The sequence below is a fragment of the Moschus berezovskii genome, chromosome X, assembly GCF_049115385.1.
Source record: "Moschus berezovskii isolate FMDL1 chromosome X, NW_MosBer_1.0, whole genome shotgun sequence".
Classification (NCBI taxonomy): Eukaryota; Metazoa; Chordata; class Mammalia; order Artiodactyla; family Moschidae; genus Moschus; species Moschus berezovskii.
In genome coordinates this window covers 6,509,652-6,535,457 of record NC_142488.1, presented here as the reverse complement: position 1 = coordinate 6,535,457, position 25,806 = coordinate 6,509,652, and the positions used below count along the sequence as shown (strand labels likewise).

Sequence of the window (25,806 nt, the reverse complement as noted above, 5' to 3'; positions counted from 1 at the left end):
AACCCCGGGGTGCAGCGGGCCGAGCGCGCGCCGCCAGGTGGACTTCGGCATTTTCAGCGGAGCGCGGGGTGTGGGGGAGGGGGGCCCGAGTGGACGCCGGCGTCAGCGCGATGACGTCGTAGACCGGGCGCCTGCCTTCTATCCGCGGAACCTTGCTGGGCGGGCCCAAGGCGCGCGTCGGCCCGCCTGATGGGCGGGGCCAAGTTGAATGACGGCCCGGCCCCGCCTTCCGGTTCCGGTTGAGGGAGGGAGGATGCTGCTCTGTGCGGAAGTGCCTGCGTGGGCGGGGCGGAGGGCGGGGCGGGCGAGCCGCAGTTTCTGGCCGGCCGGCCCACGTGTCTCCAGGGTCCAGCGGGTCTAGGCAGGAGGCGTCCGTATTCCCGCCGCACCCAGACCTAGGAGATGGGAGGCTGGGCACTGGGCCTGCGACCGCTGTAGGCTGAGCACCCAAACCCTTCTCTCCGCTCCATCCTTAGGAAATTGAACCCAAACCAGGGCTCAACTTCGGTAGCTGAAGACACAATCAGGGCTTTCAGTTCAGTTCACTGCGTCCTGTCTGACTCTTTGCGACCCTGTGGACTGCAGCACGCCAGGCCTCCCTGTGCATCACCAACTCCCGGAGCTTGCTCAAACTCATGTCCATCGAGTCAGTGATGCCATCCAGCCATCTCATCCTCTGTCTTCCCCTTCTCTTCCTGCTTTCAATCTTTCCCAGCATCAGGGTCTTTTCCAATGACTCAGTTCTTCACATCAGGTGGCCAAAGTATTGGAGCTTCAGCATCAGTCCTTCCAATGAACACCCAGGACAGATCTCCTTTAGGATGGACTGGTTGGATCTCCTTGAAGTCCAAGGGACTCTCAAGAGTCTTCTCCAACACCACAGTTCAAAAACATCAATTCTTGGCATCACGTGGCCGAAGTATTGGAGTTTCAGCTTCAGCATCAGTCCTTCCAATGAATATTCAGGACTGATTTCCTTTAGGATGGATCAGGGCCCTAGGTTCCTAAATTCCAGGCCCAGGCCAAGTACCTAATCTGAAGGTACCGAAATCCAGGGTGACGCCCCTTTCCCCTTCAGAGACTTTCCGAGTGAAGAGCATTGCAAGGGTGAACGTTTTATACACATGGTGAAATTGTGCCCCCAGAGGTTTAGGGGGGAAAAAAAGTATTTTACAGTTAAATTTGTTGCAAATATCAGGTGGTGCAGGTGACATTTCTTTGGGCCTTCAATTGCCCTTGCCAGTCGCAATCTCAGTTTGTCTTGACAAACTTCCCTATGAAATACATTAAATTGTTGAATAATTCAGTATTGCATTATGGAATAATTGTGAGCATCAGTTTAAAAACAAAGGCAAAACAGAAAAAGGAATGCTCACAAGGGAAACGGGTAGGGAGCCAAACTGTCTATTTTAAATTTACTGATGCCACTTGCTAAGAGCAAATGTGTCTTTAGTCTGGAATTTGCTACAGTCTGTGGTGATGTTACTAATGTTACCAATCACCCAGACTCCCAAATGTTTCAAAAGGTTAAGAAAAAAGGCCAAATGCCTTGCCAGTTGAAATTAATCCATTTGCTTTTTGCCAAGAAATTACAAAATAGGCTGCATAGTCTATGTACTGAACAAATATAAACTGATGTTAATTTTTTTTTAATTAATATGATTACATTGGGTCAAGGTGAGTGAGGGAAAAGATAATCCTTGAAAGATTGGATATTCAGTTAGAGTTTGATTGAAAATATGCTTAGACCAGAAAATTATATGTATGTAGATACATGTACATACTCTTTGCGACCCCACAGACTATATGTACTGTCCATGGAATTCTTCAGGCCAGAATACTAGAGTGGGTAGCCTTTCCCTTCTCCAGAGGATCCTCTCAACCCAGGGATCGAACCCAGGTCTCCTGCATTGCAGATGGATTCTTTACCAGCTGAGCAACAAGGGAAACCCAAGAATACTGGAGTGGGTAGCCTATCCCTTCTCCAGCAAGTGGATGTTCCCAACCCAGGAATCGAACCAGGCTTTCCCACACTGCAGGTGGATTCTTTACCAACCGAGCTATCTGGGAAGCCTATATATATAGATATATATATATATCTATATTCGTGTGTGTATATATATATTATAAATATACACAATTGTATTTATGGCATCACTTGTAAGAAACAATGACTAGCATCCGTGTGGAACAAACGAGACCACCTTACGGGCATTTCTTTCTTGGGTTTTGTTTCCCCAGTTTCGCAGCTAGCATGGAGCGCATCAACTTGTCGTTTGCAGCATGTGGGTTTCTGGGGGCAGCATCGGCACTTTGCAAACACGGCAGAAAGCTGATGAAGGACGTCAACGCCTTTGCCGGGGCTTCTGCGGGATCCTTGGTTGCTGCAGCCCTCCTCACAGCGCCGCAGAAAATAGAGGTAATTAAGTAGTAACTAGGCTGTGTTGCTCATCAATGAATTAACAACAAACAGCGAAGATGATTGTTTAACTTGATTAAGTTACCTGCATAGAAGTCCTCCTTTTAAAATGTCACCTTTAGAGAGCTGTGCTCTCCATTTGGAAAAGAAGATTATTTCGGGGGGCGGGGGATGACAATAAGACAAGGAAATAAAATGCCTTCTTTTGCTCATAAGTGTTTCTTTAGTCTTAAGATTCCAGCTTTGTTTCTTTCAAGCCAAGGTTTACTTCTCCGTTAACTGGTCTTGAGAACACAGGGCCTGCTCTCAAGGCCTGGAACATGTGGCTGATAAAGTCTTTGCTTGCTTCTACTTACAGACAGGCCTGTAAACTGAAACGTGACCCTGTAATTTACGTGGAATGATAATGGAATTTAATGTGTTTTTCATTCCCACAGTAAGAAGCCCTGAATTTCAAGCAGTGTATCTAGAAGTAATAATAATAAGTTTTCATTAAGTATTTCATTTAATGCAGTGTATATTTCTAAGCCTTCCATGGTGACTCAGTAGTAAAGAACCTGCCCGATGTGCAGGAGACTCGAGTTCAATCCCTGGGTCCAGAAGATCCCCTGGAGAAAGAAATGGCAACCCATTTGAGTATTCTTGTCTGGAGAATCCCATGGACAGAAGAGCCTGGCAGGCTGTAGTCCATGGGGTCGAAAAAGACTTAGACACAGCGACTAAACTGCAACAGCAACAGTGGTTTTTATTTATTTATTTATTTTTTGGAGGCTAATTATTTTACAATATTATATTGGTTGGTTTTGCCATACATTGACATGAATCCGCCCCGGGTGTACATGAGTTCCCCCTCCTGAACCCCCCTCCCACCTCCCTCCTCCCTTTATCCTCCCTGTGGGTCATCCCCGCACACCAGCCCCGAGCATCCTGTAACATGCATCGATCCTGAACTGGTGATTCGTTTCACATATGACAACATACATGTTCTGCTTCTAGACAGTCGGCTAAAGGACAACAACAGCAGTTCTTTTAAAATCAATTTTCTGCTTCTAGATAGTCATGATGCACTGTCTGAGAACTGGCCTCAGCGGGTGGAAAATATTCTGTTAATTACGTGCATTCTCTTAACCACTTGGAATAGTCATCATACAATGATTAACACTTCCATGCCCAAGGATGAATTCAAGTTCACACTCGAGTGTTCAGAACCACAATATTTTAAACACAAGAGAGTTTATTGGGTGGAGAGCAGGTGGGTGAGGGAACCCAGGAGGACTACCTTGCCATGTGGCTCGCAGTCTGGGGTTTTAGGGTGATGGAATTAGCCTCTGGCAATCAACCTGAGTCACAGTGCTTCCTGTTTGTGCAGGCATTGCTCAGCCAAGGTGGATGCCAGCAAGAAGGATTCTGGGAGGTGGAAGGACACGTGGTGTCCTCCTTTGGACCTTTCCCAAACTCCTCCAGTCGGCAGTGGCTTGCTAGTTTGGACGTTCCTCACCAGGAACCTCCTGTCATAAAATAACTCACATAAGCAGTTACTATCGGGCCTAGTTAGGAAGGGCGGTTTCGGGCAGTTTCTCCCCTGACACAGGGGCTCTGTGTATCTCGTGAATCCCAGTGCCTAGCCCAAAGCCTGATGTCAGTAAGTTGCTGGATGGACGAACTAAAAAAATGAAACATGGATCTGGGTTCAAATCCTATGACACTCATTCTTGATGACATAGTAGGAAAGATGCTTACCCCATACAAACTTCAGTTTTCCTGTCTGTCCTGTGTGGTGATTATATCCACCTTGCATTCTTTTTTTTTTTTTTAACATTTACTTATTTTTAATTGAAGGATAATTATAATATTGTGTTGGTTTCTGCCATACATCCAGATGGATCAGATAGGTGTACACATATCCCCTTCCTTGGAAAACTCACCCCACCTCCAATCCCAAAGTCTATTTTTCTTATTTCTTTTTAGTGAAGTATAGCGAACTAGCAGCGGCTGATTTCCAGTTGTTACTCGTTTCTGTTGTGCAGCAAAGTGACTTAGTTATACACACACATATATATATATTAATTTTTAATATTCTTTTCTATCATGGTTTGTCATAGGATTTTTTTTCCATTGGAGCATAGTTGCTTGCCGGGCTTCCCTGGTGGCTCAGATGGTGAAGAATCCTCCTGCAATGCCGGAGACTGTGTTCGATCCCTGGGTTGGAAAGAGACACGGGAGGAGGGCAAAGCAACCCACTCCAGTATTCCGGCCTGGAGAATCCCATGGGCAGAGGAGACTGGTGGGCTGCAGTCCATGGGGTCCCAAAGAGTCAGACATGACTGAGCCACTAAGCACAACACCTACGTGCTTTCCAATGTTCTGTTCGTTTCTGCTTTACAACATGAATCAGTTATAAGTATAACATGTCCCTTCCCTCTTGAACGCCCCTCCCACCTCCCTCCCCATCCCACCCCTCCAGGTTGGCACAGAGCCCCAGTTAGAGTTCCCTGAGTCACACAGCAAATCCCCACTGGCAGTCTGTTTTGCTTAGTTAATCCACCTTGCTTGCAGCGTGTGCCAATAGAGGATCCAGCACTGGCCTGCCCGTGAGACCCCACTTAGGGAGCAGCGGGGCTTTTATTGAATACCGTGGCCCCGGACTAACCTCCAGAACATTGGAAAGCAACGAGGTGTTGTGCTTAGTGGCTCAGTCATGTCTGACTCTTTGGGACCCCATGGACTGCAGCCCGCCAGTCTCCTCTGCCCATGGGATTCTCCAGGCCGGAATACTGGAGTGGGTTGCTTTGCCCTCCTCCCGTGTCTCTTTGCATACGACAGTCGCCACAACTCCTTTCTCCGTTGTCGGGGTTGGTGCTAATTGTCGGCGCTGTTGCAGAGCTGCGATTGAAATATTTCTGAAGCCACAGAATTGTCGTGGGAGAGAGGAGTTGCCTTGGGTCTGTACAAAAAAAGTGCTCAATTAGCATTGGAATCCGGCCTTCAAGGATTTTCCAAAGGTGATTAAAAAAAAAAAAAAAAAAACAGATTGTATTTGGGAGAACACACAGCTTGCCTGGGGACCAGGAGTGGTGGGTGAGGATCAGGCCCAGAAAGGATTCTAGCCTGTGAAGGGGCCAACATCTGGGGTTAGCTTTGTAGGGTCCAGGTATTTTGTTTGGCAGGCTTCCATGGTGGCTCAGATGGTAAAGAAATCGCCTGCAATGCAGGTTTCAATTCCTGGGTTGGGAAGATCCCCTGGAGGAGGACGTGGAACCCACTCCAGTATTCTTGCTTGGAGAATCCCACGCACAGAGGACCCTGGCAGGCAACGGTCCATGGAGTCTCAAAGAGTCAGACAGGACTGAGCAGCTATCACTTACTTATATAATTACCTTGTGTGGTACGCACAGAGTTCTGAAACCAGATTGACTTTCTTTCTGACAAAACATAGGGTCACCTATTAATTTTCTTTTTCAGGAATGTAACAAGTTTACTTATGATTTTGCCGAAGAAATCCGAAGGCAGTCTTTTGGGGCACTAACACCTGGCTATGATTTCATGGCCCGATTGAGGTACGTATTTATATATAAATATATATATCAATCAGTTCAGTCGCTCAGTCGTGTCCGACTCTCTGCGACCCCATGGACTGCAGCACGCCAGGCCTCCGTGTCCATCACCAACTCCTGGAGTTTACCCAAACTCATGTCCATCGAGTCGGTGATGCCATCCAGCCATCTCATCCTCTGTCATCCCCTTCTCCTCCCGCCTTCAATCTTTCCCAGCATCAGGGTCTTTTCCAGTGAGTCAGCTCAGGTGGCATCAGGTGGCCAGAGTATTGGAGCTTCAGCTTCAGCATCAGTCCTTCCAACGAATATTCAGGATTGATCTCCTTTAGGATGGACTGGTTGGATCTCCTTGCAGTCCAAGGGACTCTCAAGAGTCTTCTCCAACACCACAGTTCAAAAGCATCAATTCTTCACTGCTCAGCTTTCTTTATAGTCCAGCTCTCATATCCAAACATGACTACTGGAAAGAAAGACCATAGCTTTCACTAGACAGACCTTTATTGGCAAAGTAATGTCTCTGCTTTTTAATATGCTGTCTAGGTTGTTCATAGCTTTTCTCCCAGGGAGCAAGCGTCTTTTAATTTCATGGCTGCAGTCACCATCTGCAGTGATTTTGGAGCCCAAAAATATAAAGTCTATCACTGTTTCCATTGTCTCCCCATCTATTTGCCATGAAGTGATGGGACCAGATGCCATGGTCTTAGTTTTCTGAATGTTTAGTTTTAAGCCAACTTTTTCACTCTGCTCTTTTACGTTCATCAACAGGCTCTTCAGTTCCTCTTTACTTTCTGCCATGAGGGTCGTGTCATGTGCGTATCTGAGCTTATTGATATTTCTCCCAGCAATCTTAATTCTAAGTGGGAATGTCTATACTCCCAGGTGGCACAGTGGCAAAGAATCCATCTGCCAGTGCAGGACACTCAGGAGACCTGGGTTGGATTTTGAAAGATTCCGCTGGAGAAGGGCATGGCAACCCACGCCAGTATTCTTGCCTGGAGAATCCCATGGACGGAGGGCCCGGTGGGCTACAGTCCATGGGGTCCCAAAGAGTCAGACATGAGTGAGCAGGATGCTGCGGATGAACCGTAGCGAGCTCAGTCAGCGCTGTCCTCTCCTTGGATGTTTACGAGGCGGCCACTAATCAAAGGGGAGCCGTGCAGTGGACGGTCAGGCCGCTCAGGATGGAAGTTCTGCTCTCTGTACATCCCCGGCCGGGCCAGTCCTGGCTACACGGGCACCCCGTCTCGTCCCCTCGCTTGTCTCTGCCCCGCGATCCTCCTCATCTTTAGACCAGAGGGGCTCCACCTGCTCGTTTCATGAAGCGGAATGGCTGCCCTCCACGATGCTTGTTAACCTGCAAGCTTATGAGCTGTTGTTTCCGTGCTATAACCAGGGAGCCCACCTGACCCCAATGCCTTGTCCTGCCCACCGCACACGGGCGGGGGGTTGCTCCACCGCTTTTATTTTATTTTTTGGCTTCTGACGTGTGAGATTCTGCAGCTGCTAAGCCTCTGGCGTCCCTGTCACTGGACTCTCTCGTGGGTTTCGGGTGGGGGCAGCTAGGAGGCTCGCAGGCCCGAGGGGGTGCAGTCCTGCAGGCCGCTCTCATCTCTCTCCTCCAGGAACGGGGTGGAGTCGATCCTCCCCGCCAACGCGCACGAGCTGGCCCACGGCCGCCTGCACGTCTCCATCAGCAACACCAGGACCAGGAAGAACTGCCTGGTCTCCAGCTTTCCATCCAGGGAGGACCTCGTTGAGGTAAAGACGGCCGCGCCCCACAGAGCAGGAAGCCAGCCAGCGCCGTGTGTGTGTTGGTCACAGTGAGCGCACAGGGTCTTTACATCAGCAGTCCCCAACGTTTTGGGCTCCAGGGACAGGTTTCATGGAACACTTTTTTTTTTTCCCTTAAAGACTTTTTATTTTGTATTGGGGTATAGCTAATTAATAAATAGTGTTGGGATAGTTGCAGGTGGACGGCAAAGGGACTCAGCCAAACATACATGTATCTTTGTGGCTCAGCTGGTAAAGAGTCCACCAGCAATGCCGGAGACCTGGGCTCGCTCCCTGGGTTGGAAAGATGCCCTGGAGGAGGGCATGGCAACCCACTCCAGTATCCTTGCCTGGAGAATCCCACAGACAGAGGAGCCTGGTGGTCTACAATCCATGGGGTCGCAAAGAGTCGGACACGACTGAGCTACTAAGCACAGCACATTCTCCCCCAAACTCCCCTCCCATCCAGGCTGCCACAGGACATGGGGCGGAGGTCCTTGAGCTGTCCAGCAGGTCCTTGCTGGTTCTCCATGTTAAATTCAGCAGTGTGTTCATGTCCATCCAAAACTCCCTGTCACTTCCCCCATCCTTCCCCCTGGGAAGCATAAGATTATTACAGAGAATCGAAGAGTTCCTGTGCTGGACAGCAGGTGCTTTCTGGTTCTCCATGTTAAATGCAGCACTGTGTCCATGTCCATCCCAGACTCTGCAAGTGTCCCTTCCCCCATCCTTCCCCCCACCGCCTTCGCTAACCATAAGTTTGTCCTCTGTGAGTCAGTGAGTCTCTTTCTGTTCTGCAAGTTCATTTGTACCACTGAAGACAATTTTTCCATGGACTGGGGAAACGTGCAGGAGGATGTTTTGGGGATGATTCGAGCACATCACATTTATTGCCTGCTTTATTTCTCTTATTATTGCATCAGTTTCACCTAAGGTCGTCAGGCATTAGATCCCAGGGGTTGGGAACCCCTGCTCGAAATCCAGCTTTGCATCTCGGGCCTCCTAGATAATGGGCGCTCCATCAGTCCTGCGTCTCATGGATGGATCTCAATGCTCCTGAGGCCGCAGCACAGCAGGCGGCTCCCAGAGGCCTGTGGATGAGCCCACTGTGTTTTCTTGTGATGTTCAGCATGGCCACGTTTACTCTGTGAATGAACTTGAGTACCAGTAACTGTTCTTTACATGGTTGTACGTCAATGCTCTGCACTTCACGGAAGACTTTTGTGCGTGGACTACCGTGTTCACTCCTTCCACACGCCTTCTGTCAGTCAGGCAGGACAGGCGTGATTTACGCCTCTTCTGTTGCTTTTTTAACAGAAGAAAGGGGTAGAAAGATTTTACACGACGTGCCCCAGGGTGTACCGATTGCCATTGGGAATCCGGGTCTCTTAACCTTTTCAACCGAATGTTCCCTTTCGTTTCTTCCGTTTGGCATTGATGCGTTTCTGTCCACACACACGTGGAAGCTGGTTGAGAATTCATTATCTCTGGGAGGTGTTTCAGCAGACTTGCAAATAGCAAGGCATTGGTAAGGGGATACATGAAATATTTTTAATAGGTAAGGACACCACACTAGGGCTTTCCTAGTAGCTCAAATGGCTCCGTTGGTAAAGAATCCACCTGCTATGCAGGAGACCTGGTTTCGATCCCTGGGTGGGGAAGACCCCCTGGAGAAGGAAATGGCTACCCGCTCCAGTATTCTTGCCTGGAGGATCCTATGGACAGAGGAACCTGGCGGGCTACAATCCATAGGGTTGCAGAGTCGCAACGCTGGAGTGACTGACATGCAAGGATGTGCTGCTCTTAAGAATGCCAGCTGATTTTTATTTTCCTTCTGTGGGTATTGTGGGGCTTCCCTCACGGTACAGATGGTAAAGAATCTGCCGGTAATGCGGGAGACTTGGGTTTGATCCCTGGGTCAGGTAGATCCCCTCAAGAAGGGCATGGCTACCCACTCCAGTATTCTTGAGTGGAGAATCCCACGGGCAGAGGAGCCTGGTGGGCTGCAGTCCATGGGGTCTGCAAAGAGTCAGACAAAACTGAGGGACTCACACTTTATCTCTCTGTGGGAAACATAGCAAGCCTTGGGTGATAGAGAACATGTGTGAGCAGACAGGAGCAGGTGACAGATTGAGCGTGAGAGCTAAAAGTTCCAACTGAGTTAAATGATAAATGCATTGTTGTTTTGTTTTTATTTTTTTACTATCGAATCTCCCTGTTTGAATTTTACATTTGAATGATATGATTTGAAATACCTAATGAAGTATTGAGCTGACAAGTGAAATTACTCTGCGACTTAAGAGATTAGAATATTTTCACTCTGTGTACCAATTACTCCTGTCGCCCTCATACACTGATATTCGATCTCTCTTAAGAAAATATTTTTCTATGATGTAATTGTTAAGCTTGTGTAGACTTATAGACTAGAAAGAGGGAAGCTGGTAAATCCATGCCTGAGTTGTCACAGATCGTCAACACCAACACAGAGACATCAGGCCGGCAGTGGGTCAGAACACGTCTTCTTGTTCGTAAGGGGACAAGATTGTCAACAAAGGACTGTCATCCCATCATAAAACAGGAGGAGAAGGACTTCCCTGGTGGGCCAGCAGTTAAGACTCCGTATTTCCACTGCAGGGGGCCCAGGTTCCATCCCTGGGTGGGGAAGTCCCACATGCTGTGCAGTGGGGCCCCCAAAATATATATATTTAAAGAAAAAGGAATTCTGCTCAGAGTTTCTGCCTTTTCATTGAGTCTGTGCCTGGCTACCCTATCTACAGAACCCCCGATATTTTCTATCAGTTCAGTTAGGATCAGTCGCTCAGTCGTGTCTGACTCTGCGACCCCATGGACTGCAGCACGCCAGGCCTCCCTGTCCATCACCAACTCCCAGAGTTTACTCAAACTCATGTCCATTGAGTCAGAGATGCCATCCAACCATCTCATCCTCTGTCGCCCCCTTCTCCTCCTGCCTTCAGTCTTGCCCAGCATCAGGGTCTTTTCCAATGAATCAGTTCTTCCCATCAGGTGGCCAAAGGATTGGAGTTTCAGCTTCAGCATCAGTCCTTCTAATGAATATTCAGGATGGATTTCTTTTATAATGGACTGGTTGGATCTCCTTGCAGTCCAAGGGACTCTCGAGATTCTTCTCCAGCACCACAGTTCAAAAGCGTCAATTCTTTGGCACTCAGCTTTCTTTATAGTCCACTCTCACATCCGTACATGACCGCTGGAAAAACCATAGCCTTGACTAGACAGACGTTTGTTGACAAAGTAATGTCTCTGCTTTTTAATATGCTGTCTAGGTTGGTCATATCTTTTCTTCCAAGGAGCAGGCGTCTTTTAATTTCATGGCTACAGTCACCATCTGCAGTGATTTTGGAGCCCAAGAAAATAAAGTCTGACACTGTTTCCATTGTTTCCCCATCTGTTTGCCATGAAGTGATCAGACCAGATGCCATAATCTTAGTTTTCTGAATGTTTAATTTTAAGCCAACTTTTTCACTCTCCTCTTTCACTTTCATCAAGAGGCTTTTGAGTTCCTCTTCACTTTCTGCCGTAAGGGTGGTGTCATCTGCATATCTGAGGTTATTGATATTTCTCCCGGCAATCTTGATTCCAGCTTGTGCTTCTTCCAGCCCAGCGTTCCTCATGGTGTACTCTGCATATGAGTTAAATAAGCAGGGTGACAATGTACAGCCTTGACGTACTCCTTTTCCTGTTTGAAACCAGTCTGTTCCATGTCCAGTTCTAACTGTTGCTTCCTGACCAGCATGCAGGTTTCTCAGGAGGCGGGTCAGGTGGTCTGGATCTTTTCTGTACACCACCGTGACTCACTCACCACAGTTCAGCACACATCTATTACTGCTCTGTCTCACTTAGGTTCTCTCTGTCTGCCCTCACTGGGGTGGAAGCTCCACGGAGGGTCAGGGACTGCTGTCTTCTCTCCCCTACTGAGTCCCCGGCCCTCACACTGTGCCAGCTCCATCCATGTGCATTGCATGAGTGAATATGAATTAGTAAATCAATCAACTGAGGTGGCACCTACTAAACACATGAAGAAGCTGGCTCCTTCATGTTCAGTGATCTGGACAAAATAAGGGAGCTCATTTAGTGGCCCACAGCAGTCCAGGTGTCTAACAGTTTGCCTGGTCGCCATGCTCCCACTCGACCGATGCTCGATAAAATCACCCTGTCAATTCCTTTCATGTGGGAGTGTGACTAACATTCCCCACCTCTACTAAAATGCCCACGCTGTACTCCCCAGGACCTGTGAACCCAGCATCTCACTAGACGGTGTTGTGTAGACAGGATGAACATGAGGGTCTCAGTGGGGAGGGGGAAGTGGTGCTGGGTTACGTGGACGGACCCCAGCTGAGCATGTGTGGGTTTAGAAATAAGAGATGCTTGCAGATTCTGAGTTGCAGGAGACTTTGCATAAGGAGCTCACAGAGGGTGTGCGCCCCTTGGACCAGCCAGTGGTGCTGAGGGACCGCAGTCCTACAGCCGCTGGAACTGCACGCTTTACCAAGATCTAAATGAGCAGGAAACCCTGTCTCCCCAGGAGCCCCCGGGAAGGAAGGCCCTGCCATCACCTTAATTCTTTCACTCAGGTGGATCCAACCCATTTTGGGTCCTGATCTCCATACCCTAGCATCGTCCATTTGTCTTGTTTTCGACTCTCGGTTTGCGGTCGCTTGTTGAAACAGCAGCAGTGAACCGTGGTGGCGGTTTATTGCTCAGTTGTGTCCGACTCTTTGCCACCCCACTGACTCTACCCTGCCAGGCTCCTCTGTCCCTGGGACTTCCCAAGGCAAGATGCTGGAGTAGGGTTGGAATTTCCTTCTCAAGGATAGCAAACTGTGGCAGTACGTAAACTGAACTTTTTTTGTTTTTCCTGATTTGCTTTGTTTTGGATAATAACTGCTCAGAGAACCAGCATAATTACTTGAGTTCATTCAACGGAAGAGAAACAGTTGACACAACTGCATAATACCTTGTAAGGAGAATAATGGAATAATTAACATGTTTCCTAGGTTATACGAGACACATTTTAAATGTTGAGTAGAATGCTCTAACCTTTTGCAGAAACTCAAAAAAAAAAACCAAAACAAAACAGGTGGCTAGTTCCTTGACAGCAGATGGTGGCGATAATAATGTATGAAATATATGCCTGGAATACGCATGAGCGCGTAGTTCAAAGAGCAAGATTGGTGAAGCGTACGGGAAGGAAGAAGAAAAAAGCGTGACGACGGGAAAATAAACACTCCCCCTCTGGGAGGTGACGTACTGGGTTCTGATGAATGAGGCCAGTGGGAACCACTGTCTGACATAGTTGTACTTTCCTTTTTTTTTTTTTAATCTAAAGCAATAAGTGAAAGTGACGGTGGCTCAGTTGTGTCTGACTCTTTGCAACCTCATGGATTATACAGTCCTTGGAATTCTCCAGGACAGAATACTGGTGTGGGTAGATTCCCTTCTCCAGGAGATCTTCCCAACCCAGGGATCGAACCTCGGTCTCCCGCATTGCAGGCGGATTCTCTACGAACTGAGCCACCAGGGAAGCACGACCAAGAATACTGGAGTGGGTAGCCTTTCCCTTCTCCAGCGGATCTTCCCCACCTAGGAATCGAACTGGGGTCTCCTGCATTGCAGGAAGATTCTTTCCTGGCTGAGCCACCAGGGAACACCTTTCCAATATGTTTTTGTTTACCCAGCTGTGCCAGGGCTTTGTGGCTGTGATCTGGCCTTCTCTGGTTGCAGCGAGCAGGGGCTGCTCTTCACCGCGGTGCTTGGGCTTCTCATTGCAGTGGCTTCTCTGGTTGTGGGGCGCGGGCTCAGAGGTTGTGGCGTGCGGGCTTTAGAGGGTGGACTTCGGGAGTTGTGGCACATGGGTTTCGTGGCACGTGTACGGTCGTCTCAGACCAGGGACAGAACCTGTGTGCCCTGCAATGGCAGGCAGATTCTTATCCACTAGGCCAGCAGGGAATCCTGGGGTGGTGGTTCTGATGCCTGCATCAATGTTGGGGTGGGAGGGGGGAGAATAAAGCCTCCTACCATCCCCCCCACCTCCTTAGGTAGAAACTGGAGGGCTCCAAGCTCCGGAAGCCAAGAGGAGAGGCAGCCCACACTGTGTAACTGGCGTCAGCTGGGAGCTTTGCCTCCCAGTTCTGAGCCCTCGGGTCTGCGTTTCCTGTCTCTGACCTCAGAAGTCTGTAGGTTCCAAGAGAGACGAAGATTCCAAGCGGAGGTAGGACATGTCAAGGATCGGTTGGTCACCAGGACAGGAATGTGAGGGAGACTACTAAATATTGGTGATTTTTAATCAATGGCTCATTTATTCTCTTAATTACTTTTTTTTCTCTCTCTCTCTTTTAAATGCCTGGTTCTTCATTACCCAGCATTCACCTGCGGCCTTTTTATTACAGATAGGGCGTCCGTGTGTGTACTGAGAACCCACCTAGAAGCTTGCATCTCAGAGTGTGTGCCTGGGCGTTCGTGTCTCATTACGCCATCTTGGATAATCCGTTGTTTTCTTTGCGTCTCCCACTATTCCTGTTTAGATCTGTCATTCCCCGACGGTGTCCTCCAGTGCTCATTCTCTTTGAGCCTCAGTTTTCTCAGCTGTGAAATGGACATAAGCTAATCAGTGTTACCACGCAGCAGCAGTTCCCAGACTTTTTGGCACTGGGGACCGGTTTTCGTGGAAGACAGGGTTTCCACAGACGTGGTTGGGGCGATGGTTTCAGGATGATGAAAATGCATTCATGTATTGCTCACTTTATTTCTAATCTGTCACCTCTGCTCATCTGACGGGGAGGTACTGCTCTGCTGCCAGCAGGGTGGGAACCCCTGCCTCGGAGAGGAAATTGAAAAAAATCATGGAGAGGTGTGCTTGAGACAGTCAAGTCCTATAGACTTGTTGATTACAGTTGAGAAAGTGAAAGTCGCTCAGTCGTGTGCGACTCTTTGCAACCCCATGGACTATATAGTCCATAGCATTCTCCAGGCCAGAATACTGGAATGGGTAGCCTTTCCCTTCTCCAGGGGATCTTCCCAACCCAAGGATCAAACCCAGGTCTCCCACATTGCAGGCAAATTCTTTACCAGCTGAGCCACAAAGGAAGCCAAACTATTAATACTGGAGTGGGTAGCCTATCCGTTCTCCAGCATATCTTCCCAACCCAGGGATCGAACCCAGGTCTCCCACATTGCAGGCGGATTCTTTACCACCTGAGCCACCAGGGAAGCCCTAATTACAGTTAATGTTTAATAACTAATGAAGAAATAGCATAACCCACACACATCACTGCTCTGCACTCCTGTGTGAGTCTGTCATGAAGTTAAAGCCCCAGCTTTTATTTTATTTCGCCGACTTGATAGAATTTGTCCTTCCCTAAACGTTCTTTTACTCCTATCTTTGTTCATGAGCAAAGTGCTCACAAGCACGCCAAGTTGCTTCTGTCGAGTACAATTCTTTGCGACCCCGTGGTGTGCATCCCGCCAGGCTCCTCCCTCTGTGGGATTCTCCAGGCAAGAATGCTGGAGTGAGTGGCCATGTCCCAGGGATAGAACCTGTGTCCCTCATGTCTGCTGCATGGGCAGGTGAGCTCTTTACCACTAGCGCCCCCTGGGTGGCTCACCTACATCTATAAAAGCTTGAGAAATGGATGATTGCTACTGGGTCTTGCTGCCTTTAGGCTTCTAAATTGTATACCTCTCACCATTGGCCCGCTTTTGTGTGATGATTCACACTTAAATTAGATTAGCTTCATTTTTGGTGGCATGGAACTATTCTTTCATCAGAGCTACAATGACAGTTGATTCTTTTCTAAGAACCTCTTTAAAAAAAAAAAAAGATATCTGACTGTGTTGGGTTTTAGTTGGGGCTACCAGGGATCTTTAGTTGCAGCGTGTGGCATCTCGCTCCCTGACCAGGGATCGAACCTGGGCCCCCTGCATTGGGAGCGCAGAGTGTTAGCCACTGGACTACCAAGGAAGTCCCTCTCAGAGCCTCCTTTGAAAGCTATGTGGTCCAAAGACTCATTTCATCTGGGATTGGATTTCCATAGTATTTGGCATCGTGTGTCCCTGGCGATGGAACTTACTGCCGTGGTCTGAGTGTATCCCTCCCAAATTCACGCGCTGGAGTCTTAACCCCCAGTGTGATGGTGTTTGGAGGTGGAGGGTCTTTGGGAAGTGATGAGGTCATGAGGATGGAGCTGAAGTGAATGGGATGACTGCGATTATAAAAGAGAACCCCCCGAGAGCGCCCCTCACCACTTGCAGCAGGTGAGGATGTACAAGTGAGTTTCCAGTAGACACGAGGCTCGTACTGCCGAGATTCGACAACCGTGCGAGGGAAACTCCTGTCGTTTCCTAAGCCTCCCAGTCTGTGGGATTTTGTTGTAGCAGCCTGAACGGACTAGAACAGGGGACTGGCATTGAGAGGCGAGAAGCCGCTCTAACACATACCTAAAAGTGGCTCTGGAACTGAGCTAACGCCCAGGCAGAGGCTCAGTGAGTGAGTTTAGAGGCGCAGGTTAGCAAAAGCCTGCCCTGCCGTAGGGGGTTCTGGTGAGGACTCAGAAAGAAAACAGTAAAGCACGGAGACAGCCTCCGTCTTCTTAGAGAAACCTTGAGATTGCAGGCCATATGAATAAGGTCGCAGATGGAAACGAGGAATTTTTTTGTTGTTGTTGTTAATTTATTTGGCTGCATCTGATCTTTGTTGCGGCCCTTGGGAACTTTGCGTCGCATCGCGCGGGATGTTTCTTTGCAGTCCGCGGGCTCCCTTGTTGTGCTGTGTCTGGTCCGGAGCACGTGATCTCAGTAGTCGCAGTGCCTGGCCTTCGCGAACGGGATCCTAATTCCCCTACCAAGGATCGAACCCACATCCCTGGCACTGCAAGGCGGATCCTTAACCCCTGGACCGCCAGCAGAGTCCCTGGAAACCCAGAAATCGGAAGCAGACAGTGGAGGTAAGGTCATCCTTGTCATGACCTGACCAAGAAGAGTCATGTGAGTGTCTTCCCGTGTTTTGTGGGTGCTACAATTCGCGAATGCTCATGTTGAATGTCTGGGCGCAGTTTCCAAGCACAGCGTGGAAGGAGCAACCTGGTTTCTCTTGACTACTTAGAGTGAGAAGTGAGAACAGGGAAGAGACTTCAAGATGCAATTGTTCCGCAGAACGGAAGTAGGGCTTAAAGGTTTGGAACGTTCTCAGCCTGGGCATCCTGCAAGGAAGAAGAGAGCCTATTTAGGATGTGACAGGAAGGGTGTGGCCACCTGGCCGGGTAACCTTGTGATGACAGGGTCAGGAGAGTTCCGCCATCTAGACTGAAGCCACGCCCTGTGGTCCCAGAGCGTGGGAGAAGGCCTTTCAGACAGCATTGGGGGCTCCTGCCATCAGAGGTCTGAGAGTGCCAGGCCCTCGCCAACACGGGGCACAGCAGAGGAGGTGTTCCCATGAAGGTAGTGCCCTGCAGAGCCAGTGGGTGCAGCTGACCCCCATCCCACCCCATGACCCCAACCCTGGGGAGACCCTACTAGGGGACCCACCAGTGCTCATCAGTGTCTGACTCTTTGTGACCGCCCCACACACATAGTGGGGGAACCCACCAGGCTCCTGTGTCCATGGGATTCTCCAGGCAGGAAGACTGGAGTGGGTTGCCGTGCCCTTCTGCAGGGGATCTTCCTAAACCAGGGATCAAACCCAGGTCTCCTGCGTTGCAGGTGGATGCTTTACCACCTGAGCTGCTAGGGAAACCCTGGGGTACCCAGGCACAAAGGTGAATACTTGTCATGGGCCCTTGGTTTGTTTGCTTGTGTAGTCACCCAGTCGTGTCCGACTCTTGGTGACCCAAGGGACTGCAGCACGCCAGGTCTCCCTGTCCATCACCATCTCCTGGACTTTGGCCAAGTTCATGTCCATTGCATCAGGGATGCCGTCCAACCATCTCGTTCTCCGATGCCCTCTTTTCCTTCTGCTGTCAGTCTCTCTCAGCATCAGGGACTTTTCCAATGAGTCAGCTGTTCACATCAGATGACCAAAACACCGGACCTTCAGCGTCAGCAAAGGTCCTTCTGGTGAATATTCAGGGTTGATCTCCCTTAAGATTGACTGGTTTGATCGGCCATCATGGGTCCTTAGCAATCCTTTATCTGCAGGCCCCTTCGCGTAGTATCCCCCAAATATCTGAATGCATTCCCTTCAAGTCATGCCTTTTATGCTCCAGGTATTATTTTGGCCTATTTTTCTTCAAAACAAAACATACAATCAGGAAATCCAAACATATTGTAACATTAGCGTTCCGCAAAGGATACGTAGAGAAGTAAATCCTTTTTTTAAAACCAAGTCATGTGTTTGTTGGTCATCCATATGTCTTTTTTTTTTTTGAGAAATGTCTGTTTAGGTCTTCCAAGCATTTTTTGTTTGTTTTTTTCTTTTATTGAGCTGTATGAGCTGCTTGTACATTTTGGAAATTCCTCCTTTGTCAGTCACTTTGTTTGCAAATATTTTCTCCCACTCAGAGGGTTGTCTTTTCGTCTTGTTTGTGGTTTCCCAGCACAGGGAGCTCAGCTCTGTGCTGTGTGATGACCTAAAGGGGTGGGGTGGGGAGATGGGAGGATGTATACATATACCTCCGCTCAAGAGGGAGGAGGTTAATGTATACATACGGCCGATTCACCAGCTGTTGTACAGCACACACTGACACAACCATGCAAAGCAATTATACTCAAAATAATAATAATATAAAGCATAGCAAATCAGCTGCATCTCAGTAAGAGAAAAAAATTTTTAAAAGTCATGTATCACCCCCACAGCCGAGCCGAAATGATTTTGAAATTAACCATGCCACAGAGGGATGGGGCTTCCCCGGTGGTTCAGCTGGTAAAGAATCTGTCAATTACAAGAGACACAGCAGAGGAGGATTTGATTCCTAAGTCGGGAATATCCCTCTGGAGAAGGAAATGGCAAGCCACTGCAGTACTCTTGCCTGGAGAATCCCATGGACAGAGGAGCCTGGCGGGCTACCTACCGTCCACGGGGGTCAGAGAGAGTCGGACACGACTGAGCAACTAAGCACCAGCAACAGCAGAGGGATGGAGCTTTGGCACCTGTCTGAACAAAGGTCCGTCTAGTCAAGGCTATGGTTTTTCCCGTGGTCATGTATGGATGTGAGAGTTGGACTGTGAAGAAAGCTGATCGCTGAAGAATTGATGCTTTTGAACTGTGGTGCTGGAGAAGACTCTTGAGAGTCCCTTGGACTGCAAGGAGATCCAACCAGTCCATTCTAAAGGAGATCAGTCCTGGGTGTTCATTGGAAGGACTGATGCTAAAGCTGAAGCTCCAATACTTTGGCCACCTCATGCGACGAGTTGACTCACTGGGAAAGACTCTAATGCTGGGAGGGACTGGGGGCGGGGGGAGAAGGGGACGACCGAGAATGAGATGGCTGGATGGCATCACCGACTCTGTGGACATGAGTTTGAGTGAACTTCGGGAGTTGGTGATGGACAGGGAGGCCTGGCGTGCTGTGATTCATGGGGTCGCGGAGAGTCGGACACGACTGAGCGACTGAACTGAACTGAACTGGTACAAATTGCTGAATCCGTGTTTAAAGCTCTCCCACGGTGTGTATGCTCTGAGATGGTCTTCCGACATCCACGGACGCTCTCTGATAACACGCACACCCACAAGGGCGCCCATGCGGAATGGTGTCCGTCTCGGGAAGAAGAACCCTATCTCCATCACTACGATGTCTTCCATTTCCCTGCACACAGTAAGCGTGTTTTTTTTCAGGGACAGCTCACATTTAGCCTTTCGAAGGTGAAATGAGGACCGAAATTAAGATTGGTCATTATCTTGGAAAGACTGGGGAAGATAAATTTGAGCCTGTCTTTGAATTTCAGCTACACCAGCAGGCTCTGAATAAACAGCCAGATTCTCATTAAACGCCGCAGTCAACTTTAGGCATAAATGAGACTTGTTGCGAATTTATTCTCCAGGGAGGCCAGGCTACATCATCTTCTAAACACTTCTTTTCTTTGCAATGAAAAATGAAAAGAGCTAGTCCTATGCACTTGGCCGTGCTTTATACACTTGTAAAGGAAGTCACCAACTTTTATTCTTATCAAGGTGTACTTGGGGTGCGTCTGTGTGCGCTCATTCGGTCAATCGTGTTCGACTGTGTGCGATCCCAAGGACCGTAGCCCACCAGGCTCCTCTGTCTGTGGGAAATATCCCAGCAAGAATCCTGGAGTGGGTTGCCATGCCCTCCTCCAGGGGATCTTCCCAACCCAGGAATTGAACCCGGGTCTCCTGTATCTCCTTACATCACAACTGGATTCTTTACCACTGAGCCACCAGGGAAGCTCGGGGAAACCAAAGGCAAATTAGTGGTCTAACATGCATGTAATTCTGTCTTTTTTTTTTTTTTGGCTGTATCAGCTCTTACTTGTGGCACACGGGATGTTTGCTTTTTGTTGCAACACGCAAGCTGTTTAGTTGAGGCCTGTGAACTCGAAGCTGTGGTGTGTGGTGTCTAGTTCCCTGACCAGAGATGGGTCCAGGGCTGGCTGTACTGGGAGCGCAAGAGTGTCAGCCACTGGACCACCAGGGAAGTCCCGACACAGGTGTTAATTCTTACAGTGCTGGACTAAGTGATGGGGAAAGAACACTGGGGTTCCTGCCTTCTGTAGCAGTCCTCCAAACCAAAGAGCGCCCCCAAGACATGGCTACATATCCCCGGAGGGCTCACACACCCCCACTTGAGACTCCCCGCCTGCCCTAGATGTATCAAGACTTACTAAGAAAAATTTCACCAGGACGCCAGTGAGGTTAAGAGAGTAAAAGAGCATGTTTAGCCATAGTGTTTCATATCTCATTAACCATCTCCCTCCTTAGAAAATCCCATTTGCTTGCAGTAAAACGTCAGTAAGAAAAGCCGCTTAGTTCCTGTCTGTCGAAAGCCAATTTTCCTACTAACCACAGTTTGATACACAAATCAGCAGCCTGAATAAACGGTGACAGAACAAATACATTGATTTTGGGGGAAAATGATGGGTATTTTCCAGTTCACTGCACTCTTCAAACCCGTTCACAGGATTCTTAACTGTTCCTATCTGTGACAAAGTAATTGGATAGCATTTTTCATCTCAATACCTCCAAAAGAGATCCAGGCATTAACTTGTGAACTTCACTTTATATCTTGACACGAGGGACGGGGGAAGCCACAGAGTTCAGCTTTTAAAGGGAGTGGTGTTTTTTTATTTTTATTTTTTCCTCTGTTTTTGCAAGCCACATGTCTGCATAGCATAGTGACGTGAGCTGTTATAGCGAAGTTAGGGGTTCGATCCCTGGTTCAGGAAGACCCCCTGGCGGACGAAATGGCAACCCACTCCAGAATTCTTGCCTGGAGAATCCTACAGACAGAGAAGCCTGATGGGCTGCAGTCCATGGGGTCGCAAAGAGTCAAACACGAGCGAGCAGCTGAGCACGCAGGCACAGTGAAATAAGTGACTATAGAGTTACGGAGCGTCTTTGGTTGTTTAAAGGCCCCTGTGGCCGGGGGTTTAGTCGATAAGTCGTGTCTGACTCTTAGGCCCCCATGGACAGTAGGAAATGCGTCCCCTGCAGTGGCAGGCGGATCCTTTTTTTATTTAATCGGAGGCTAATTACTTTACAGTATTGTGCTGGTTTTTGCCATACATCCACATGAATTAGCCATGGGTGTACATGTGTGGCAGGTGGATTCTTAACCACTGGACCACCAGGGAGGTTCTGTAATAATTGTTTTTCCCCTGCCACTGTATCCATTGTACTTTATTATTTTTTTTCACAGCTTCTTTTTTTTTTTTAACTAATTTTAATTGGAGGACAATTGAAAGTGAAAGTGAAGTCACTCGGTCATTTCTGACTTCAGGCTCCCGCATTCATGGGATTCTCCAGGCAAGAATACCGGAGTGGGTTGCCATTTCCTCCTCCAGGGGATCTTCCTGACCGAGGGATCGAACCCGGGTCTCCCGCACCGTTAGGCAGATTCTTTACTAACTGAGCTACGAGGGAAGCCCAAACTAAAGGCCTCCAAGTCCTGTCATTTCCAAGATGTGTGCCAGCCACAGATTGTTTCCGTTATTGCTTTAGTTCAGCCTTGCCTCTTGCTGGAAACTTCGTTAAAGAGCCGCACTGTGCTTGCGGAGCATACCTAGGGTCTGTAATTGTGTTATGTATTGCTTTGTTTATGTATTCATGGCCGCGCTAGTTCAGCAATGCCATGCACAGTCTTTCTCTAGTAGCGTGAGGTCAGCCAGGGCTACTCTGGAGTTGGAGTACTTAGGCTTCTCGTTGCAGAGCACAGGCTTGGTAGCTGTGGTCAGTGGGCCCAGTAGCCTTGTGTCCTGTGCCATCTTACTTTCCTGACCAGGAATCGAGCCCATGTCCCCTGCATTGGCAGGTGGGTTCTTAACACACTGGACCACCAGGGAAGTCCTGCAGTAATGCTTTTTTTTTCTCCAGCACTGTATCCATTGTACTTTTATTATTTTTTTCACAGCTTCTTTTTTTTTATTAATTTTAATTGGAGAATAATTGAAAGTGAAGTTGTTTAGTCTTTTCTGACTCTTTGAGTGCCTATGGAGGATAATTACTTTACAGTCTCATGATGGTTTTTGCATGCATCAACATGAATCAACCAAAACTATACATGTGTTCCCCCACCACACCACGTCCTGATTTCCCCTCCCATTGCCCTCCCCACCCTATCCTCCTGGGTAGTCCCAGAGCACCGGCTGGAAAGTGTTAAGTCACTCGGTCATGTCCGACTCTATGCGACCCCATGGGCTCTAGCCCACCAGGCTCCTCTGTCCATGCGGATTCTCCAGGCAAGTATACTAGAGTGGGTTGCCATTTCCTTCTCCATGGGATCTTCCCGACCCAGGGATCAAACCCATGTCTCCTGCATTGGCAGGCACATTCTTTACCACTGAGCCACCCGGGAAGCCCCTGTAATTATGGTTTTTTTTTATTTTTAAAGGAGTGGGCAACTGATGAATTAGGGTGAAGGCAGTGACCAGAACTGTGTCCAGTCTTGTGCTGAAACCTGGTCAGCGCGACTAGGGGGCTGACAGGTTTGGGCTCTGAGTTTGCTTGGTTTCCATCCTGTCGGCCCCACTGATGGCTGTGATCTTCTGCAAGCCACCAGAGAGGATGCTCACCAGTTCGGCTTGCACCTTTCTGGGAAGGGTGCGGGTTGCGGCAGGCGTGGCAACCTATCCTGTCACGCCCACACCGCAGCTGAGATTTTGGAGACCTCAGTGAGGGCTGGTCTGCGCTGAGCCTCCTCAGAAGGCTGAGACCTCTCGTGCAGGGCTGTCATCATGCCTCGGCTCCATGCTGTGCTCTCAACACTGTACGGGTCTTCCTTTATTTCTCTATGTTTCATTGCAGGATCATTGCTTTACGATAATGTGTTGGCCTCTGCCATCCAATCCATGTGCATCAGCCATAGGAACACACATGTCCTCTCCCTGTTAAACCTCCCTCCCACCTCCCACCTCCCACGGCAATTTCTTCTTTCCTTCTTTATTTTTATTGAAGTATAGTTGATTCCCAGTTGTTATTCTTTTCTGTTGTACAGCAGTGATTCAGTTATACACACACACATATGCACATTCTTCTTTAAAAATATTTTCTATTATGGTTTATCATCGGATTTTTTTTTAATTGGAGTATAGTTGATTTACAGTTGGGTTGGCCCCTGCTCTACAGTGAGATGCATCAGCCATGCGTCCCTCCCCTCACATCGCATCCCTCCTGAACCTCCCCCTGCCCTGCCCCAGCCCTCTAGGTCATCACGGGAGCACCGAGCTGAGCTCCCTGTGCTAGTACAGCAGCTGCCCACTAGCTCTCTGTTTTAGACATGGTTGGGTGTATATGTAAATCACTAACTCTATGGACATGAGTTTGAGTGAACTCTGGGAGTCGGTGATGGACAGGGAGGCCTGGCGTGCTGTGATTCATGGGGTCGCAGAGAGTCGGACACGACTGAACTGAACTGAACTGGGTGTGTATGTAAGTGCCTGAGTCGGTGATGCCATCCAACCATCTCGTCCTCTGTTGTCCCCTCCTCCTCCCGCCCTCAATCTTTCCCAGCATTCGGGGTCTTTTCTGATGAGTCGGTTCTTCCCACCAGGTTGTTATGCTGGTGAGAGGGCCTCTCATTATTTGCGCTTCAGAATAAATCAGCTTGTGAGAGCTGACCTCACAAATCACAGGTACAGCATGGTTTCTTTGCGGGAAATGCCCTTCTGATTTCTAAGTAGCTCTTAATGGATACTGTGTGTGCTCAGTCTCTGAGTTGTGTCCGACTCTTTGCAACCTCATAGACCGTAGCCCACCAGGCTCCTCTATCCATGGGATTCTCCAGGCAGGAATACTGGAGTGGGTTGCCATTTCGTTCTCCAGGGGATCTTCCCGACCCAGGGATCGAACCCACGTCTCTTATGTCTTCTGCCTTGGGAAGCAGGTCCTTTACCACTATTGCCACCTGCAAAACCCTCATGGATATTGCACAAATCATTTTAATGGCCATAATCCATCTCTGAATAATTCCTCCTCGGAAAAGAATCTGGATGAAATCTTTCACAGCAAACAACCATGGAGTCTTGACTTATCAACTGAAGAATTGGAGCTTAAGTATTCAGTATCTAATGCTATATTTTTCCTGACAGAACACAGCGGTTTGCAAACTGCATTGCAAAATAAAAACTTGTGCATGTCAAGAAACCTTCCCAGTAACCGGCTTTTTCTGTGGGAGGAGATGGTAATATTTGCGACAGCAGTCTTTTTCGACTTTTTAAATGGAATGTAAAGTATAACTGGTGCTCCTAGCTGCCAATGTCTCATTACATATCCAGGGCGTGTCGATGGCATGTAACATGTATTCTTCCCTCGGTGACAGCCTGGTGGCATAAATGCAAACATCCCTCAGCTGAGAGCTAATCACTGCCATGACAACCAGAGCTGTTTATTCCTTTGGAAGCGTTAAATGTCCAAATGATTCTCACAGTGTGGCATAGAACATCGTAAATAACTGACTTGCAGCCTGTAGCCATGCGGGAATTTAGACACACCTGGACTTTAATCTGTCTAGTCAACAAAGGTCCGTCTAGTCAAGGCTATGGTTTTTCCCGTGGTCATGTATGGGTGTGAGAGTTGGACTATAAAGAAACTGATCACCGAAGAATTGATACTTTTGAACTGTGGTGTTGCAGAAGACTCTTGAGAGTCCCTTGGACTGCAAGGAGATCCACCCAGTCCATCCTAAAGGGGATCAGTCCTGAATGTTCATTGGAAGGACTGATGCTGAAGCTGAAAGTCCAATCCTTTGGCCACCTGATGTGAAAAGCTGACTCACTGAAAAGACCCTGATGCTGGAAAGATTGAAGGCGGGAGGAGAAGGGGACGACAGAGGATGAGATGGTTGGGTGGCATCACCGTTTTGATGGACATGAGTTTGAGTAAACTCCAGGAGTTGGAGATGGACAAGGAGGCCTAGAGTGCTGTGGTTCACGGGGTCACAAAGAGTCGGACACGACTGAGCGACTAAACTGAACGGGACTTTAATGGTGCAGTGACTCAACCATCTACCGTTAAAGCACCAGTTTTTCTCAGGTGGAGTCGATGGAATCAGAGGACCATGAATTGTGCCTGTGTCTTTACTGTCTTTTCTGATACGAAAAGTTTTATTTTCTGTTTAGGTACATCCTGGTGGCTCATTTGGTAAAGAATTCTGCCTGCAGTGCAGGAGACCCAGGTTCAATCCTTGGGTTGGGAAGATCCGCTGGAGAAGGGAATGGCAACCCACTCCAGTATTCTTGCCTGGAGAATCCCATGGACAGAGGAGCCTGGGAAGACCCCAGTCCATGATGTTGCAAAGAGTCGGGCATGTCTGAGTTACTAACGCTTTCACTTTCACTGTGCCCATGAAGTGCATGGACCGTATTTCATTTTTATAGTAGGTTTTTGTGTTTAAACAATTGTAACCTGCTAGTAGGTGACGT

At 48.5% G+C, this 25,806-nt stretch overlaps 1 protein-coding gene across 2 annotated transcripts in view; it reads left to right on the top strand.

Annotated features, from left to right (window-relative positions):
• Positions 1 to 25,806, top strand: part of LOC129564344 (patatin like domain 4, phospholipase and triacylglycerol lipase) — a 46,591-nt gene that overhangs the window by 138 nt on the left and 20,647 nt on the right. For both annotated transcript variants that reach the window (XM_055438259.2, XM_055438260.2), the window contains exons 2-4: positions 2,242 to 2,419; positions 5,882 to 5,976; positions 7,596 to 7,731. In XM_055438259.2, coding sequence (XP_055294234.2) covers positions 2,255 to 2,419; positions 5,882 to 5,976; positions 7,596 to 7,731 — 396 coding nt within the window. In that variant the 5' untranslated portion in view covers positions 2,242 to 2,254. The remainder of the gene's footprint in view (positions 1 to 2,241; positions 2,420 to 5,881; positions 5,977 to 7,595; positions 7,732 to 25,806) is intronic.